Source organism: Myodes glareolus, chromosome 25, assembly GCF_982192425.1.
Source record: "Myodes glareolus chromosome 25, mMyoGla1.1, whole genome shotgun sequence".
In the NCBI taxonomy this organism is placed as follows: Eukaryota; Metazoa; Chordata; class Mammalia; order Rodentia; family Cricetidae; genus Myodes; species Myodes glareolus.
The window spans coordinates 44,602,439-44,623,537 of NC_142050.1; the positions used below are offsets into that span (position 1 = coordinate 44,602,439).

At 43.9% G+C, this 21,099-nt stretch overlaps 1 protein-coding gene across 1 annotated transcript in view; it reads left to right on the forward strand.

The window, feature by feature from the left end:
• Cntnap2 (contactin associated protein 2) overlaps positions 1 to 21,099 on the forward strand; it is a 2,060,022-nt gene that overhangs the window by 1,860,287 nt on the left and 178,636 nt on the right. The window contains exons 19-20 of the mRNA XM_085683653.2: positions 10,292 to 10,528; positions 20,400 to 20,533. Of these exons, the coding sequence (XP_085539779.1) occupies positions 10,292 to 10,528; positions 20,400 to 20,533 (371 nt within the window). The remainder of the gene's footprint in view (positions 1 to 10,291; positions 10,529 to 20,399; positions 20,534 to 21,099) is intronic.

Here is a 21,099-nt window from a genome sequence, read left to right on the forward strand (position 1 = left end):
TGTGTAACTCATTTTCACCTGGAACTCATATGTTGCCAAGGCTGACCTCAAATTCACAGCAATCCTCCCGCCTTAGACGCCTATAGGAACAAGCCCGTCTCCCCAGCACATTGATCTCTTCAGTAAGCTAGGCTTCCTCTACTTTGGACCCTTCAGGACGCTTCCTTTGCTTTGAATCCTTTGCTTTCTCCCTGAAGTTTCATTCCCTGACAACAGCTACCCAGCCTGATCTTTACAGACCCTGGCCTTCTCTGCCCTGGTCCTCAATGTCTGTTCCTTCCTTAGGCCTTTGCGGCAGTCACTGCTCTCCCTAGAGTGCTTCTCCTACCCCAACCCCAGTTAAATTTCACTTGCCTTAACCACAGTTTATTCCTCACTTAATCTCTGAGAGCTCACGGGTTATGGAATACACTTCCTAAATAGTCCAAAGACTAAGCATAAAAGACTCCATTCTAATCAGAGACAGACACAGGTTCAAGGGACAATATCATTGGGCTGACAACAACTTAAAGCCTACTGCAATCAAACGATTACCTGACCCAGGTCACAGAGCTAGCTGTAGCCAAGACAAAGGCTGAAACCCACAACTTCGGAGTCTGCCTTCACTATCTCCTCATGAATCCCTGACTAGATGCCTCCAGTGATGTTTTCTGCAGCAAAACCTTTACTCAGCTTGATCACTGACTGTGCCAATAATAGGTACCAACAAGGCTGTAGGAGCCTGACCTTGGAGATTCAAGACGCAGACTGTCTTCCTGTAGAATATACTTATTAAAGTAGCTTGGTGCTGTTGCTCTTAAATTTCTATCAAGAAGGCCCCCTGGCTCCTACACGGCCAAGCCACAGCTCACTGATGTGTTTAAAGTAATGTGCTCAGAACTTGAGTCTCACAGGGAGAGTGAACTGTTCAGGTTCAACTTGAAAGATTTTTTTTCTTTGGCATTTTTCCTCCTTTGGACAAATTCAGGCACATAAAACTTACTGTATAGAAACTGACCTGGAAGTGACCAGTCCTTTAGAGAGAGTGGTGGGAAATTGGTTAAAATAGATACATATCCACCTGAGGACACAGAACTGCACAGAGGTGAGCATTAGCCCCTCCCACGTCCAATGTTGTTAGTCCAAAAAACGCTCATAAGAAATTGAGGGAAACATCAAACAAATATAATGAAAAACATTCAGGAGGGAAATCGAGTGGCATGCTTGGGGAAATAAAGCAGATTTTTGCCAGTGTAAAGCCAGGAAAGAAGCTGGTTGTGATTCAGGATAGCAGAGCTTCTGGGAGTTTAGGCAGAGAGCTTTGATGTGCAAATTGCCCGAAAGGAAAAAAGCTAGCGCAGAAGGACAAGAGCAGAAGGAAAGGCCCAAGGGACCTAGAAACGGGGCTCCTAAAATTCACCAAAGTGTTTAACTAGACCACTAATTGCAAAGCAGCTAATGAGAGTGGGCATCACAGGCGGTGACCTTCAGCCAGGACAGGGAAGCAGGACCCAGTGCTCAGGCCCAGGCCCTCTAACTGCAGACCCTGCTTGGCGGGAGCTCCTCCTAGATTTGGACAGAAGCTTTGCAGACCTTCCAGATTCCTGGGTATTTGGGAAGGGGTTTAAAAGAGGGTTTGGGGGTGCCAGAGGAAAAAGCAAATATGAAAGGTGGGTGCCAGTACCCCTGAAGCTCGATAAGCCCATTGGCTTGGGAGGCTGGGTCCGTGACTATTTGTGTGGATAGAAAACACGTACTGGAAGGACTGGAATGTAAGGCCCTGGGTTCAATCCTCAGCCACCAAAATGAGTAGAAAGGAGACAAAAATCTCATGGGCTGAGAACATCTTGAATAGTCTGGAGACCTCTATTCTTGACTCCTTCTTTAGCGATGTGGTTCTGGCAGCTTTGAAATCAAACGAGACAACAGTATTTACACCGTGGGGATAGATGGAGCACGAACAGGGCTTCTCCCTCCCCCCATAGCCAACCATTCTTTCTTGACCAACGCTCCAACGGATGCATTGGATGAAACCCTTGTGGGCACTGCTCCCTGGAGTTCAGATGAAAAGCCAACCTTCTCATCTCAGGTTGCTGTTTTCCTGTTTTAATTACCAATACACAGCGGCACTCTTCAATTATCTTTTATTACACAGCCCGAGCGGCTCGGCGCTTGAGCTCTCTCCTGCAAACGGGCGCCATCACTCAACGCCTCGCTCCTACAAGGAAATATTTTCAAGTTGCAAGTTACTGACTTTAAAAATAAACTTTTGGAAAAGAGCCCATTTGTGAATTGGGAGTTTTCGATTCTGGCCCCTCAGGGACGTTAGAGAACAAAAGAATCTTGTCAATCTTTGAAATATAGGTTACAAAATATACCCTGAGTGATAAAGCAAAGGGAATGGAATTATTAAACTTGGGGAAGAAAAAAAATGAGAAGTAATTTAATTATGGACAGGGAGCTTGTGGGAATGTGGGAGTGTGGGCTTCCCTCTCACAGATACTGCAAGCCTTGGGATTTGCTTTTACACTAGGGATGCATTTCTGTATGGTATTATTTTGAAATGAATGATTTGTGGATTTTATTTTAAAAAAATTGAACTTTTCCTGCATCAAGATAATTTATATATGAACTGCCTTAGTGAGGGTTTTCATTGCTGTGAAGAGACACCATGACCACGGAAACTCCTTGAAAGGAAACATTTAATTGGGGTGGCTCACTTATAAGTTTCAGAGGTTCAGTCCATTATCATGGCAGTGAGCATGGCAGCATGCAGGCAGACATGGTGCTGGAGCTGACAGTCTTACATTCTGACTCAGAAGCAACAGAAATTAGACTAACTGTCACACTTAGGGAAACTTGAGCGAAAGATACTTCAAAGCCTGGCCCCACAATGACACACTTCTAACAAGGCCACACCTCCTAATATCACCCCTTTGGGGGTCATTTATTTCTCTTCCTTCCTTTCTTTCTTTCTTTTTTTCTTTCTTTCTTTTAGAGAAATCTGGAACATATTTTATTCTTTTAGATGTCTCAAATCACTTTCTTTTTATCTGCACTTAAGACTTTTGATGATTTTTAACTTGCATTTACACACCTGAATAACCTGCATTTACACACCTTAAAATACCTTTTTAGACCCTAAAACATTCTTGGATCCTCACATCTTAAGCTTTCCCATCTTTACATGGGTGAACCTTAAAGTACCTGTTTCCTCCCCATCATTGTGACATCACCTTAACACTCGGGAAAAATCTGCTTTGTGAGATTGTCTCTTCTTGAGTCTGGTAACAGGGTGAACTGTGTCTAAACTTAGAATTGGCTCTAAGAGAGCGAGGCCTGTGACCTGAATTTTTTATTGCTAATTTCTTTATTTTATTTTACTTATTTTTTAATTGTTTTTATTGAGGTATATATTTTTCCTGCTCCCCTCCCTTTCTCTCCCTGTCCCTTCTACTCACTTCCGTGGTCCCCATATTCCCAATTTACTCGGGAGATCTTGTCTTTCTCTACTTCCCATGTACATTAGTTTCATGTATGTCTCTCTGAGGGTCCTGTTTGTTGTCTAGGTTCTCTGGGAATTGTAGGTTGATTTTTTTTCTTTGCTTTATGTCTAAAAGCCGCTTATGAGTGAGGACGTATGATATTTGTATTTCTGGGTCTGGGTTACCTCATTCAATCCTAGCTCCATCCATTTGCCTGCAAATTTCAAGATGTCATTTTTTTCTGCTGTGTAGTACTCCATTGTGTAAATGTACCACATCTTCCTTATCCATTCTTCAGTCAGGGGGCATTTTGGTTGTTTTCAGGTTCTGGCTATGATAAACAATGCTGCTATGAACAGAGCTGAGCACATGTCCTTGTGGCACGGTTGAGCATCCTTTGGATATATACCCAAATGTGGTATACGGGGTCTTGTTGTTTCCTAATTTCCTGAAAATCTCCACACTGACACCCAAAAGGACTGTATCAGCTTGCATTCCTACCAGCAATGCAGGAGTGTTCCCTTTCCCCCACAACCTTTCCAGCATAAGTTGTCATCAGTGTTTCTGACTTTGGCCATTCTTCCAGGTGTAAGATGGAATCTCAGAGTTGTTTTGATTTGCATTTCTCTGATGACTAAGAATGCTGAACATTTCCTTAAGTGTCTTTCAGCCATTTTAGATTTCTCTGTTGAGAGTTTTCTGTTTAGGTCTCCATTTTTAATTGGATTATTTGTTCTTTTGATGACCAATTTCTTGAGCTCTTTGTATATTTTGGAGATCAGCTCTCTGTCCAATGTGGGCTTGGTGAAGATCTTTTCCTATTCTGCAGGCTGTTGTTTTGTCTTGTTGACCATGTCCTTTTCTTTACAGAAGCTTCTGAGTTTCAGGAGGTCCCATTTATTAATTGTTTCTCCCAGTGTCTGTGCTGCTGGGGTTCTATTTAGGAAGTGGTCTCCTGTGCCAGTGCATTCAAGTGTACTTCCCACTTTCTCTTCTATAAGGTTCAGTGTGGCTGGGTTGATGTTGAGGTCTTTGATCCATTTGAACTTGAGTTTTGTGCATGGTGATAGATATGGATCTATTTTCATTCTTCTACATGATGATATCCAGTTATGCCAACACCAAAAATCTTCATTAGTTAGGGTTCTCCACTGTAACAGAACTTATAGAATAAATCTCTCCTCTCTCTCTCTCTCTCTCTCTCTCTCTCTCTCTCTCTCTCTCTCTCTCTCTCCACACACACACACACACTAAATATATGCATAATGTAATGTATGGGGATTTGAATGACTTAAAAGCTCTGGTTCAACTAATCCAAAAATTGGTTTCTATGAATGGAAAGTCTAAGAATCCTGTAGCTTCTCAGTCCACAAGGCTGGATGTCTCACCTGGTCTTTAGTATAAGTGGAATCCTGAAGAAGAAGGCCCTAATGCCAGTGAAGGAATGGACTTGCTAACAAGGCGAGAGCAAGAAGGCAAAGAATAAAATCTTCCTTTGTCCATGTCCTCTTGTAGGCTTCCAGAGGAAGGTGTGGTCCAGATTAGATCAGGATTTAAGATCTGGATTAAAAGTGTGCCTTCTTATCTCAAGCATCTTCCCACTTCAAATTAAGCAGCAATCCCTCACATCTGTGCCCTCCATTTTTAGGCTTTAGTTAATTCCGGATGCAGTCTAGTTCAAAACCAAAAATAAACATCACAATTCAATTAAAATAGTTCAACACCAGGAAAATTACTACTTTTTCCCCAAAAGGAACCGCTCACGTGGAATCTAAGTGATGATGGGGAGAGGAATCCATCTCCTAACCCAGTTGTGTTCCAGGAAATGTCCTTTGAGCTCAAAGGACAAGAGCTGGAGGCCCAGGCTTGACCTGTCCTGTTCTTCAAAGTCATCCTTGTGCACACTGTGTGCAACCCTAGAAACACAGGCACTGGGTGTTCCTGGAAGTCGCTCAGCACTCCTGGGGATCACTCTGCTCCTGTGGAGGTCATTGACTCGCCCAGCTTTGGCAGAGGTCACTGGCTCAGGCCTGTTCCCACAGATGTCCCTGTCTTGGTCCTGCTCCCTCGGAGGTCTCTGATTTGCATCCGCCTAGTCCCACAGAGTTCTCTGGCTCAGGCCTGGTCTCTCAGTGGTCACTCCTTTGTACCTGCTTCTGCTACTGTGGAGGTCTTTCTCTCAGGCCTACTCTGGCGGAGGTCACTGGCTACTCCTGTGGGGGTCACTGTGAGGGAGGTCTCTGACTCAGGCCTCTTCCCACAGATGTCCCTGGCTTGGGTCTGTTCCCAAGGAAGTTCCTGGCTTGGGCCTGGTCCCACAGAAGTCTCTAGCTTGGGCTTGCTCCCTTGGAGGTCTCTGACTCAGGCCCAGACCCACAGAGGTCTCTGGCTCCCATTTATTTTTTCAAATGACCATATGAACTATGTTAAAGACCAAGAAATAAAACAAGGTCACCTGCTGACGTGATGGTCCCTGGAACCTTTCTGACTGAAATCATCCTAAGAGGGTACAATGTATTTGAATTTTGAGAAATGTGACATAAATCAAAACCTATAATTCATAACACATAAAACAATACTTATAAACTTGACCACTTTTCTATCAAAAAATGAATAGAAATTTCTGATTAGCATAAAATCTGGAATCATGGCTAAAGAGATGTCTCAATGGATAAAGCCCTTGCCATGCAATCCTGTTGACCTGAGTTCAGATCCTTGGAAGTCATGTAAAAGCCGAAAACAGTAGGACATACATCTCTCTAGTCCCAGCGTGGTCCTAGCAGGAGTTAGGAGGCAGAGGAAAGATAATGAGCTAAAGCTCACAGGCCGGTCAGGCCGGTGCATGCATCAATGAACAAAAACCCCTGTTTCAAACAAAGTGGAAGGCATGGACAGGCACCCAACATTATCTTCTGGCCTATACGAGCCTACCACAGCATGCATATGCACACATTCACATACACACAGGGAGAGAGAGAGAGAGAGAGAGAGAGAGAGAGAGAGAGAGAGAGAGAGATTCAAGCGTTTTAAATGCTTCAGGATAATTTAGTGAAGGAAATGATGTTATTTGGGCATTGCTAAATTAGGATTCTTTTGGTTATTCATTTAGAAGGGATGGAGATGTTACTTAAGAGATAATAATGTATCCGATTTGGCATTTTCTTAAACCAGTCTGAAACGATGAAATGATAGCAGTAAATCTGCCACTTGGAACCTTAAATGATTTACATTGCTCTGGGGCCTCAGTCTAACAGTTGGTTTATGATGTGGTTTCAGGGTAACACATTTAAGCCTGGTTGGCTCCTTCCTCCAAAGCAGACATGAATCCATAAAGCTTTTAAATGATGACTCTAAAATATACAAAGGAATTCTCGGAGGCGTGTTTTCAGATTGTTTATGTAAGGCCTTTAGATTTCTGACTTTCCCTCCATGATCTGCTGTGGAATGCTGTCTCCGGGTTAGCGAATGAATATGTAACGCCATCCAGGCAGGGATCACTCAGCAACCTGCTGTCTAGAACCATCCTGATTCACCTTCTACTCCAAGGATCTTAAATGGTGTACGCATATCACACATATCACATGGGAGCCTATGGTAACTGCTGATGGTCTAGGCCCACTGAGTCAGAACCTCTGAGTGTGAGTCTAGACCCCAGACTGGGGAATCAGCGTGTTAATGGGTTCAAATGGGGGTGATCAGAGAAATGACAGGGGGCTAGCACTGCTCCTCATCTACTTTAGATCCTAACTCTGGGAAAAGGATGCCTGGGGAGATCCTGACACATAGAAGCACAAGTTTTCAAAGTGATTGCTGCATCTGTAGGTTAAGGGCCACAGTGGCTTTCCCCGTGTGACAGGCCTCTGCTATTTCAACCCTCCCTCCCAAGCCCTCAGCCTTGAATTGCAAAAACTGGTATGCTTTTGACTGCATAGCCTGCTTTCCAGCCTGCCTCTGATTTGCTTGAATACTGTGGATTCTGCTCCTCTCTCCAGCCTATCCTACCACATTCCCCTCTTCTCTCTCATAGACCAGAGCCTGTTCTTAAAGAATGCCCTCCATCCTTTGACAAAGCTCTCTATGCAGAGAGAACCTCTGGGAGGATCTGCTCCAGGCAGTGTGTCCCGCTTCCCTCTGTTCTGCGAAGCATTATTCCAGAGGCCTGTCCTGGGAGCAGCTGTCTGCTCCAGAGATTTTTTTAACTCTAGAGGGTGGAGAGCTCTCCTTGTAACCCAACGCCCATCCTGAAACAGGATGGAAGCCTCGGGAGACTCCAGGGGAACCACAGATGCATAAGGAGTATGTGACTGCGCTGAGTGGGTATGATGTGGCCTGAAAGCTCCCTGCTTACTGCGAGTTCTCCACACTGGTGTCCGTTCTGGAAGCTTCGTGACCCCACCTTTCCATAGCTATCGTCTCTGGTTCTTTGGAGACAAGTGTAAATGTCTTTGTCCACAGGGAGTCTTCCTTGGCCCTAGACACGGAGCAGTTTCACTGTGTTCCAGGGACCCTGCGTACCTGGTCCTGGAACCATGCACCTTGCCTGATTACGCAAATCCTCCTCGATATCCAGAGCTCCATAAGAGCAAAGATTGAAACGTCAATATCCAACACCATCTGTGCTATACAGCCAGTGTTCAATAGGTGCTCGCTGGAACAATGAGCGACTAACCTAAGTGGTAAGACTGTGCTGAGAATGGAAGTGTCTCTTCCCACACGTATCACACTCGCTGCCATGCAACAAGGTCCCCCAGGGACAGACTGCGTTTGCCTCATCTTTGCATCCCTGTAAGCATGTAGCTGTTAACATGAATAACATATATGTTCAATTTTGTGTCTCCAAATAAAGATGCATTTGGATTTTGACCAAGGCAACCCTTACCTGTAAGGTGTTCTCCAATATTGCTATCCTTTAATGTACACTAGATGCCCTAAGTACACCTCCCATCACTTGGCAATACCATATATACCTTCAAACACATCATTGGCAAATGTCCTTGAGGCAAAAAGGCCAGGAAAAAAAATAGTGCTTCCTGTGGTGAGAATCTAGAGTCGAATGGGTTCTTCACAACTGAATTAAGAACCTGTGAACTCTGTAGCGATGCCCCCTGTGGGCTGACACTGGATTATGGCGTGTGTGCAGTAGCAAGCAGTAATGGTTCGAGGGAATGTCAGCCACCCATAACAGACAGTCTTGAAACTGCAGTGATCTCATTTTTACTAAGCACTAATATTTCCAGGAACCAGGCACTGGGTCACCCATACTTATTTAATCTTCACAGCCACCATCAGGATGGACCCAGTGCACAAAGAAGGAAACAGAGAGTTTCGAGTCGTTGACACAAGCTGAGACTGAAAGTCTCTCCAGGGCATCTGACGCCACTCTTCTGTAGTTACTTCTTCAGGAATAAGAAATGCCAGAGTTCCCAGATGAAAGCATGTCACTAGAAACTAAAGTGCTAGAGCTGACAAGATGCCTCAGCAGGGAAAGGTGCTCGCCGACAGGCCCAGTGACCTGAGTTCCGTCCTGGGACCCACACGGTAGAAGGAGAAAACCTATTCCCACAAGTTGCCGTCTGATCTCTACATATGCACTGTGCCACTCAAGATACAGTCTCCCCTTGACCACACACACACACACACACACACACACACACACACACACACCAAATAAATAAATAAATAAGTGATGAAAACCATGGTATGTGGTGGTGACACTCGTTTGTAATCTTAGCCCTCGGAGGCAAAAGCAGGAAGATAGCAAGTTTGAAAAGAGCCTGTCTCAGAAAGCAAAAATAATAATAATAATAACTTTTAAAAACGTGTCAAGTCCTGTTAATTACAGCACAGAATAGTGTTTTATGAAGTAAGTTGAGCATGAATTTAGATGGGTGTCCAGTGTTGCAGGAAGAGTGGGGTGCATCGGCAATGAGATTTGAGAAATACTTTGTGGATGTGGCATGAAAAGAGCCAGAAAGAGGTGGCACTGGAGCCCACGGGCATCTTTAGGCTGCCTCAACCTTCAAGTGACTTCTGGTGATTTCGAGACTGTGCTTGGCAGACAGCAGGGAATCCACAAAAGGACCCGCCTGCCAGGACGTGATTACATGGCAATTAGCTCTGATTAGACTGTGGGAAAGGGCTGACTCAGAGAGCCAGGGATCTTTTGAATCATTTCTTAGTAATAAGGACGGTAATGCTAAGAAGTCCTGTTTATTGAGTACTAATTACTCTCTGCTTCCGAGATGAAATACTGCGGCCGATGGAGGGTGGTTAAGAACTTCTAGGAAGGCGGGTCAGGAACCACAGAAGTGAAGTTGAAGCCAGGTCTCTCTAACATCCTGTCTGGTGATTTGAATTCCTCAATGTTTCCCAAGTCTTAGAACTTATCGAGGGCTTTGCTATTTGGATATTCAAAGCAAATCTGGTCTCAAGGAGTATTTATCTTCCGACTTCTTTTCAATGTTTATGTTATAGTTCTGCCCTTATTTTCAGGAGCCTCTTCAGCCAGAAAGCCATGGATATTAGATATTATTTCTCTTTCTAATATGATGCTAGTTACTTAGCTTGTGCTTGTTTTGTTTCTAGGCAGTGTCTTGCTACACAGCCCAGGCTGGCCTTGAACAGCAACTCTTCCCGCCTAGGCTTCCTGAGGCTGGGATTCCAGGCATACCCCTCCACATCACGTTTTTTTTTTTCATTACTAATTTTATTTTAATTTTACATGGTGTGTTTTTTATGACAACAGTTCAACCCGAACTCAAAGCATAGCTGGCCTAGACCCCAGAGCTCTCGCGTCATTTTTCAAGTTTGTCTTTCCTTCTCAACAGACGTTGGTGCCTTTTTTGAAGAGGGCATGTGGCTGCGCTACAACTTCCAGGCACCGGTGGTCACTGCTAGAGACACAGGCAGCAGGGCCGAGAATTCTGCAGAGCAGCAACCCTTGTCTCCAGACCTGGCCCAGGAGCAGATCCACTTCAGCTTCAGCACCACCAAGGCTCCCTGCATCCTCCTCTACGTCAGCTCCCTCACCACTGATTTCCTAGCTGTGCTGGTCAAGCCCACAGGTAAGGACAAGCATCCCTGGCCTTCTACCTTCAGACAGTAGTCAGACCGAAGATGCTAGAGTCAGAATTACTCTCAGCTGACAGTTTATTTCCCATGAGATGCTGGGCAAATCATCTGATTCCTTTGAACCTCGTTGCCATCTGGAAGTCAGAAGAACAACTCTTCCATTGAGAGCTTACAGCAACAGTTTGATGGGGCACACAGGTTCTTTTCATATTATATGAACACAAAGAATTTGAATGTGGAATGATTCTGTTTGTTCCTCTCAAATAAATACCTTTGCTACTGTGCTAGGTCATAGCATGCTGTGAAGTAGTGAAATTTATCATAGATTAATGAATGAATTGCCCTGATTTGTGATAATGTATCATATCAACAGATTCCAGGGAAATGTAGGAAATCTCTACGAAAGTAGAAAAATCAGAAATGCATCCATCCCTAAAGCCTCCCTGAACTTTACACTCACAAATCCATCCATGGAGAGATGCTGGGAGCACAGGGGATGTTTTCACTTGTGAATTCCTGCACGTGGGAATCTAGTTAGCCCTGAAGCAGATAAGAGGCTGGGGTGTTGATACAGGTGTGCACACATGCCCAGGTAGAAGACAATCTCCGGTGCCTGTCTTCACCTTGCCTCTTCACTGAGACAGGGTCTCCTATTGTTCACCACTGCATATGCCTGGTTGACCAAGAGATTCCCAGAGTTCTCCTGTCTCTGCCTCTCATCTCACCATCACTACACTGAAATTACAGACATAAGCTTCTGGGTCCGACCTTTCATGGGTTTTGGAAATCCAGACATAGGTCCTCACACTTGGGTAGCTAGTGCTCAACCCACTGGAGTCATCTTCCCAGTCTTTAAAGTCATCTTTTTAAATCCTTTATTAAATCTATTCTTTGAAAATTTTCTACACAAATAGTATATGCTGAGTACTGGCATCTCTCATATCTCCCTTTCACCCCTTTGAACAGTCACCCTACCCCCCCCCCACTTCATCTCGACAACCCCATTTTCCCTATTCATACCTTTTTGTTTTAGAGCCACTAAGTTTAACTAGGTCTAGCTGTGCGACCGAGAGTTTGTATCTATCCATGGGAACATAGTGGACTCATCAGTGGGTATAAACTGAAGACAATGTCTGCCCCTCATCCAGAATCCATTGGTAGACTACATAGTTCAGCAAAGAGGGATAGGCAAGTGGGCCCCTCCTGCTATACAATTGACTGTTGACAGGCCTATCACAGCCATCTTGATTATCCTCTGTATAGTAAGCCAGAGGATCCAAGCGAGAATGCAATGACTTTGGCGTTCAGCAGCACTCTATAAAGAGTCTTACTAGGACAAAAGTATACAAATAAACGCGCTGCACGGGGGTGGGGGGATCTATTTCCTCTCTCTCTAAAACCCACGTCTATATATATTAGTGTTTTAAGAAGATTGCTTTTTATAAATACAAGTGTTTTAGGTGTATGATGAAAGTTAACTCTTTAACTCACTTCCTATGGAATGTGTGAGCTTAAAATACAGGGGTTTTCTCTCCTATTGGCCGTCTCTTCTTGCTCTTTAATGGACATTCAAGGCTGTCACCTTGAAAGTGTCAAGAATCTGATGAGCATGTACCACTGGACACTGCTATCTGTCCCTCTGTCACTTCCTTACTAAAATTTGCTCCCCAGCTATAAATGTGGTAATTCACATGTACACTGTCAATGTCCACATTACATGCATGGCACCCCTGTGGGGGCGGTTAGCGTGGGAAAGAGAACCATTTGATCGGTTCTACAGTATCAATAGTTGGAATGCAGGATTAAGTGTTAAACCATCTTAGAGAACAAGATTTTCTTCTTTGAGAGCCAAAATATTACAACCATTGAGCTAAATATTTGGGAAAATAGTGAATTTTCAAATACACTCTCTGGGCAATGTACTGTAAGTTTACAAAAATGAAAGAAAATTATGTGTCCCAGAGCCCCAGAATTTCCTCTTTTAGAATTTATTAATGAAAAAAGCCCCAAATCAGCATCTTCAGCAAGAATATATTTATTGTAGTGTTGCTTATAAAAATGAAACCTGGAAAGAACATAGAAGGTTCACTTTAGTAAAGCAATACAAAAGAGAGTCATTGGTTTATGGTCTACTATGTAGCCATTAAAATAGTGTTTGTGAAAAATAATTAAAGACATGGGGCAGTTCATATAATATAAAGTTACACTAAGAGAAGGCAAGATACAGCCTTAAGTATATAATATCAACCTAGCTCTATAAAACAAACATGACTAGGCCAGAAGTGCAACAATGTGAGCACAGACTGCGGTTAGATGTGTGCATGATTTGTCTCTCCCAAGTGATACCGTCCTGTGCTTGTCAGATGCTCACTTTGAGGACATGTCACTTTTCTAATAAAAATAAACAAACAAACAAGTCATTGAAACCGGAAAGGAGGAACTCAAGAGAGAAGAATACTCAGCCCCTGTGCTTCAGGGGTTCAGGCAATTACTGGCCTGGATCAGACTCAGTGGGTTTTTAAATCCATTGATATTCTCCCTTGTGTGCCAGCCTCCTAGTGGGCAGACAGTCTGTGGCTTCTCATGTCTCACAAGAGGAAGCTGTCATCTTGAAAGTGTCAAGAATCTGATGAGCATGTACCACTGGCCACGGAGCTGCCAGCTTCTCTGTTACTTCCTTGCTAAAATTTGCTTTCCAGTCATAGACATGATAACTCACATGCTCATATTACCTATGTCCACATTACATGCATGGTGCTCTTGTGGGGGCATTTATCATGTGAAAGAGCTTCATTTGATCGACTCTACCATAATGGTTGTCAGTTACTGGTGCTCACCTGTGCACAGCACTCTCCTAAGTGGTTTAGATGCATTGATTCTGATGAACTTCACAATTCACAAGCTAGATACAGTTCTCCTCCCTTCCTCTGGATGGAAAGGCCAGGGTACAGAAATAGTAAGAGTCTTGCATAATTAGCTGGTAAAGGTGAGTGGGGAGTGGTCTGGATGCAGGTGTCTGAATTCAGTCTGGGAGTTCTTCATTGCAGACACCCTCAAAACAGGATGGATGTAGTTGGAAATCAAAACCAGACACTTGACACTTTCTTTGTGGGTTTGGGAAAACCATCCTTAAAGTGTTGGGGGAAATGTAATCTTTCCACACTCCAAATACCACATCTGTTTGTTAACTGAAATTCATAATAAATAAAAAAGTTCAAAGAAAGCATTAAGAAAAAAACAGTAAAGTCTATTGTATTAGTTAGGGTTTCTATTGCTGTGAAGGGACACCATAGCCACAACAACTCTTATAAAGGAAAACATTTAATTAGGGGGTCTTACAATTTCAGAATTGGGGGGGGCCTTACAGTTTCAGAGGTTTTGTCTAGTATCATCATGGCAGGACATAGCAGACACGGTTCTGGAGAAGGGGCTGAGAGTCCTACATCTGGATCCACAGGCAGTAGGAAGTGAACTGTCTGACTAGGCATAGCTTGAGAGCATAGGAGACCTCAAAGACCACCCCCATAATGACACCCTTCCTCCAACAAGACCATGACTATTCCAGCAAAGCCACAGTTCCTAATAATGCCACTCCCTTTGGGGACTATTTTTTTTTTCAAACCAGCACATTATAGATGCCAATGTGGGGCATAGGGGGTACTAAACAAACAATGTAAAAGCCTTAACTAAATATCCTGGTTTCATCAGACTTCACATATCTAAAACTCTTTCTCTGTTTCCCAGAGTCAGCCTCCCTGAACCTTCCTTGTCCTGACAGCTGCCACCTCTGCCTCTCAGAGGGTGTGTTCTGATCCCCAACTGATTGTCTGTCTTCCCTGCTCTTGTGGGCCATCCAGGTAAAGGAATCCCATAGAGCCCACCTCCATGGTGACCCCATGACCTTTGCTCCGACTACTGCTCTCCAAACCAAACCTCTTCTAGCTCAGGCGTCCTGGTATTTTCCACGTTGTGGCACCACAGAAAGAGGACTCTCAAGAATGGCACAGAGGAAGTGATAGGGTTGAGTTTGCAGTCCCCTCACCAGAGACGCCAGCTGTCCCACCTCTTGTGTATCTGCTGAGGAATGATGGGAGGAATGCCCCTGCTACCTGTCAGACCCAGATTTCTTCATTTTTCCCTATGTCAGTGGCATATGCCCTCCACACCTAGGCAGCGCTGCCTGCCCTTACAAAGTATGAATATTTAGTATGGATACTGTCTTGTGGCCCTTTTCAGCATCGTTAGATCTCTCTCTCTCTCTCTCTCTCTCTCTCTCTCTCTCTCTCTCTCTCACACACACACACACACACACACACACACACACATACATATGCACCCACACACACACACACACACACACACACACACATACACACACTAAAAACATGAGAGACAAATCCTATAACCTTCCAGTTGAGATCCATCAGTCTTCTGGGGGAAGACCTATCTGGATTCAAATTCTGACTCTCCCTTTTGCTGCTGCCTTAGATAAACTGTGAGTAACTTCTATTTGTGTTTTCTGTCGGTAAAATGCCATTCTCCGCCAATGGCTTACTTACTGTACAGAGGAGTGACCTGTTAAGTCTAAAAACTCCACAGCATGTGCGTGTCAGATAAGGTGTCTGAGCTACGTTTTTACCGCTGTGACAAAGCATCACAAACGGGCCAAGGGGTTAGAAGGAAGGGATCATTTGTGTCTTCCAGTTCCAAAGGGAAAGGGGTCTACCAGCATCATCGTCATGGCAGCAGGCAGGTTGCAGGAGCAGCAGCTGAGAGCTGATCTCCTGATACACACACAGGAAGCAGAGAGAGAGCACATTGGGAATGGAAGCTCAAAAGACCCCCACCCCTGAGTAACACACTTCCTCCAGCAAGGTCCACCATGCTGGACTCCCAAAGAATTCCAGCTGGGAATCAAGTATTCAGACATATGAACCTATTCTCATTCAGACCATCGCATCAGGGTTAGTAGGTACTCTAGCCAGAGTCTACCCATTCAGTGCATGCCTTCGCATCTCTTACTCTACGGTTTCAAGAAACCCAAGCTTACAAAGCCTCTGGGGCCATCTGTGTTCAGCTCTCATGCTCACACTCCCTGACCTGGTCCCCCTCACTTCCCTCTGTGGTATACACCTAGGGACCTTCCACTATATGCCCTGACCAACCCTCACCTCCTGATGACTTCTGGCTTCAAACTCCAATTACACTGACTTTCAGTTTTATTTGTTTGGCACGCAATGCATTGTTTTCTATCCCTGTTATAAATATGCCCTGTCTTTCCAGAGAGATGTGAAGCCCCCAGCACTACATTTTCTGCCTACAGTCAGTGAGTGCCCTGTAAGTGTTTGCTGACGGTAGTGGTGATGTTCAGGAGATAGTAAATCTGTTAAGCATGTGATTTGCTACAGCCAATAAAAGAACAATTCCTTATAATGGCTTTAATTCACTTGTGAGATGAACATGAGAAAAAAGAAGAGAACTGTCTCCCTATTTGAATAATATTTTAATTTAATGGGTAAATATTAACATTCTCCCTACCATCACTTAGTGGTCCTCTTCTGCTTTTACTCGAATGGAATAAATGAATCATTTAAATGTTATTACTCAAATGTTGCCGTGATTGTTTATAGATATTCACAACCTATACATTTAGAGTTTTAGCTCATCCCTTTTTCTCAGAACAAATAATTTCTGTTAATATTATGTGAAGCCCTTACTAGGATTTTAAATCATATTTACAAAGCCCGGGGAATTCATAAAAAAGGAAAAAAGATGAAAATAAACTTAATATAGGTGGCAAACATAAAGGAGCCATTGATGAACAGTAGGAGAGACACATTGGGTTTTTTATTATTGCCAGCCCTTCTGACCTCCAACCCACAGAGGAAGCTGCTTTTCTTTCCCTTTTCCCTGTGTCCCTAGATCCACACATAGCACCTGACCCATACTGGGGATTTGGGACAGTTGTCAGTTTGGGATCCAACTCTGTACCTGGAGTTTGACAGACAGCCCACATTGGGGGCTTGAAGGAAGCTGTGCTTTGCAAAGACACTGAATAGATTTGCTCCCAGGATATGAATACATGAATGGTCAATTTATAGCGAGGCAGATCTAAGATATCTAATGTCTAAACTGGATGCTGTATCACCTGCAGTGCATGCTGGGTCTGGCAGCATGTATCTGTACTCTCAGTACCAGGAAGGCAGAGGTGAGAGGATCCTGGTGCTCGCTGGCCAACCAGTCAGACCAAGTAGGTGAGCTTCAAATTCAGTGAGAGAATCTGCCTTAAAAATTAAGATGGAAAACAACTGAAGAAAACAGTCAATGTCAACCTCTGTCCTTCACATGCTAGAACACACATGTGCAAATGCACACAAACATACACCCCACCCGAGACGACTTGATTTTTCTGCATGTTATGAAGCTCCTGATTGATTGTATCCTTAAATACAAATAACAATTATTTCTTACACCAGTAGGAACAAGGGGAAGTCGGGGAAACACTGAGGGGAGGAGAGCGAACAGCTTGGAAAAGAGCAGTTTCCTCCACAGCTCTGAGGTGGGAAGGGAATGGGATTTTCCAGAGAATAGGAGGGTTCCAAGGATGAAACCTTGGATGAAAGGTTCCAAGGATGAAGTTTGGATGAAAGAGAGAAAGTGTCATGATGTGCAAATACAGCATCAAGCACAGTTCACAGGGGACAGGACTCCACAGCAACAGTAGGAACATAAACCTTCACCCTGTGGGCAACTGGGAGACACTGAGGGGTTTTAAGTGAAGCAGCGAAAGAATCAATTATGTGTTTTGAAAGATCTCTCGGTTTGCAAAGAAAATATTGGTAAGAAAGCACAAAAGCAAGACCACTCATAAGCATTCAACAAGTTCCCACTAGCCAGGCAGTGTTCTAACCAGTGGTTATGAAGTCCCATTGCTCTCGTGGAGCTCTCGCTAAGACAAGAGAAGACAGACACATGGATGAAACGGCATCTAGAATGTGTTGCATGGTGAGAACTGCCATGGCGGTGGAGAATAAGGCAGAAATGGAGGAGCTGGCCAAGGAAAAGGAGTGAGCAATTCCCCCTTTATGGAGAAGTCACGGGAACCATCACTAGGCATATGACCTAAGAGCAGAGAGTTGAATGAGAGAGTGGTCAGCTATGCAGTAGTCTGGGATAGAACATTCTAGACAGAAGAGCCCTGAGTGTTAAAGTCTTGGGACAAGAACTACCTGGGCTTCTGGGGAAGCAGCTGGAAGGCTGGTGTGTCCAGGTGAGGGGTGAGTAGGGACAGAAGTGGGAAAGTAGGCTCAAGGTGACGGTGGACGTTCGTGGAAGGCATAGGGAGTCACTGTAAGGGCGCGAATTTTCACTTTGAGAGTGATAGGAAGTCACTGCTACAATATGATCCAAGATTCACTCTGACCACTGTGTAGAATTGAGGGGCAGGGGCAAAAGATAGGCTGGTGTAGGAGAAGGTTGGAGTAAGAACTGAAAGAGAAAGGAGTGTGGTGGCTGTTGCCAGCATCCAGGCAAAGGATGTTCTGCAGGTAGAAATGGAATAAATAAAAAAGTGGTAAGAGTCAGGGACTGGCTTCAAAATAAAGTCGAAAATTTATTACAGTGCATGAAATATTGGAAAGGGAATTGCTAGGGTTACGGCAAGAATTACTGGAAGCATGAAGTGGCCATTCACCAAAGGGCATAAAGCAATGATGAGACAGAGTCAGTGCCATGTCTAAGGCGCCAAAGAGACATCCAAGCAGAAATATTGAGTTGCATGTTGGAAAGAGTCAGATCAGGACCGAAGTCTGGTTGGATTGCAGATTTGGGGTCTGATGTGCCAGCGCCTTAAACAAAGCCTAGCACTGAATACAGTGACCATGGAGATGGATGTGGACCCAGAATAAAGGGTGGTGGAGGGCTGTGCCAGTGAAGAAGCCAGAAACGAGAGAAGAAGTCCACATAGTAGATGTTGGAAGCCTGGTGTAGATCTCAGGTTCAGGAGAAAGTACACGTCTGTGCTAAGTGCTCTTGCAGAGGTCTTCAGGCCCCAGAGAGGGCAGCTTCGGGGCAGTCTGAAGATGGGAAATACATGGCTATGGTGACTGTAAAGGCACAGGCCCACAGAGAGTGGGCCATCTCCTCTAATGCAATCTATGTGGCTCCTGAGGTGGAAAAGAAATAGGTAACATAGGCACATTTGGAAGACAAACATTGTAAGTTCTTGGTAGGAATACCATAGCAAAGAAATTTTGATAAACTGTGAAGATAAAAATTTAAAAACAAAGCTGGGAGGTGGTAGCTCCCATCTTTAATGCCAGCACTTGGGAGGCAGAGGCAGGCAGATCTCTGAGTTCAAGGCCAGCCTGGTCTGCAGAGCAAGTTCCAGAACAGCCAGGGCTACAAAGAGAAACCCTGTCTTCAAAAAAACCAAAAAAAGAAAAAAAAAACAAAAAACCCTCAAAAATAGCAGTTTATTCAATTTTATTCAGGAAACAAAATTAGGATGTAATTATTTCTTGATTATACTAACTTTCAACTCCAGGGAAACTGTTTTACATTTTAAATGGCATGTGCTAGAATGCCTAAATATGGAAGGGGGCGCTTTAAATCACCACACTCATTTCCGTGCCTGTGTTAAATGTGTGCATGGGGAATTCCTGTAGCAGAGACTGCCAAGATGGTTAGAATGGTTAGCGCTCTCTCGACAGTGAAGTTTCATGTGAGGTTTTACGGTGTATTTTTAGTTATGTGTATATGTAGGGATGAGTATGGGCATGTGTGAGTGCAGTTCCTGCCAAGTGCAGCAGAGGGCGTCAGATTCCCTGGGGTTGGAGGCACAGGTGGTTATGAGTCACCCAGTTTGGGTGCTGAGAACCAAACTCAGGACCTCTCCAAGAACAGCACATATTCCTATCCGCCAAACGACCTTCCTAGCCCTTTATTCCTTTCTTTCGCGTGTTTACTTTACAGTTTTGATTACTATCACTTTTATCTTATAATTTAAACTAGAACATCAGTTCTTTGAAAGAAAAGTGAGAGACAACAAAGAATCCACTGGTGATGTGTTAATCAAACTCTTGCTAGAGACTGCTGGACCCATCCTAAACCTTTGAGATATCAAGTATTATTAAGTATATGAAACCAATTTAAATTTAAAATGAGAAAAAAATTAATGTTTATAAATGATAAATAAGATTACAAGTAAGAAATAAAAATTGTATTCACTTTGTTGGGGGAGGTGAAAAGACAAAGTGAGCCATCCCTGGGCTCAGGACACCTGGGACATCCATCTTGTCCTTTGATTGCATTTGATTAATCCTGAACCTTGAATACGATTCATTGCTTTGTCCCTTTGGTCTCAGTGAGGCCACTCAAAATCCCATGCACTTATCTTTTGCAAATTATGTTTATTTTTAATAAGACTCATGATTCCTTTATAGGCCAAATGTCACACTCTATTGATGGGTTGAGATAGTCCCTGCAATTCCAGATTTATTTCTTATTTCACACAGCATTTTGTGGGTTTATAGGCATCTCCTCCATAGTATATGGTATTTGTCCTCATTCTTTATTTTTGAACACCATCCCCGTTCAGAACATTTTATACCCTCTGCCGCTTCAACTTGATGATAATGGTCGCTGGTGTTTGTCACTGGCAAACGTGGACATGTGTCATTCTGGCACTATTAGTCCAGGCCTCTGGGTGGTGGATCCAAACTCACGACTGAAATGGCAGCTAAGGGCATGGAAGGGGCCGGGTCTATGTGAAGCCTGAGCTGCAGCAGTGGGTGAGTGGGTGAGGTGACCCTGAAATCGATCTCCAGCGAAAAAGCACTGGGCCTCTTTCCTGTTGCTCCGTAGGAAACTTGCAGATCCGGTACAACCTGGGAGGAACCAAAGAGCCATACGACATCGATGTGGAACACAGGAGTGTAGCCAATGGACAGCCCCACAGCGTCAACATCACCCGGCACGAGAAGACCATAATCCTCAAGGTACTGATATGTGTGTAGACAATTACAACACAATATTAAGACACTGTTACAGTCTCACCACTTTACACTGTTTGGCCATCTCTTCTGGGAGAAGGTTTTTTTTCTGGTTTTGTTTTTAAAAATGTGCCTCAAACCTAGGGCCTTGTACATGCTAAGTCAGGCTCTCTGCCACTGAGATATATCCCTAGTCATCTTTTTAATTTGTAGCAGAATCTCATTAAGTTGCCCAGGCTAAGGACTGAGGAGATGGCTCAGTCATTAAGAACATTTGCTGCTCTTCCGGAGGATATGAGTTCAGTTCCCAGCATCCACATTGGCTTCAGAATTGCCTGTAGCTCTAGCTTCTAGCATCCACACATATGCAACACACACAAACATACATATGCTAAATAAAATAATAATAATAATGTTAATAATAATAATAATAATAATGGTCCCCTAGCTTGCCCTGAACTTGTGATTTCCCTGCCTTGGCCTCCCAAGTAGCTACAGACATGCACCATGATTCTTTTTGGGAAGTGAGGCAGGTGGAATTAATACTATACTTTCTACTCTAAATGTTTAAC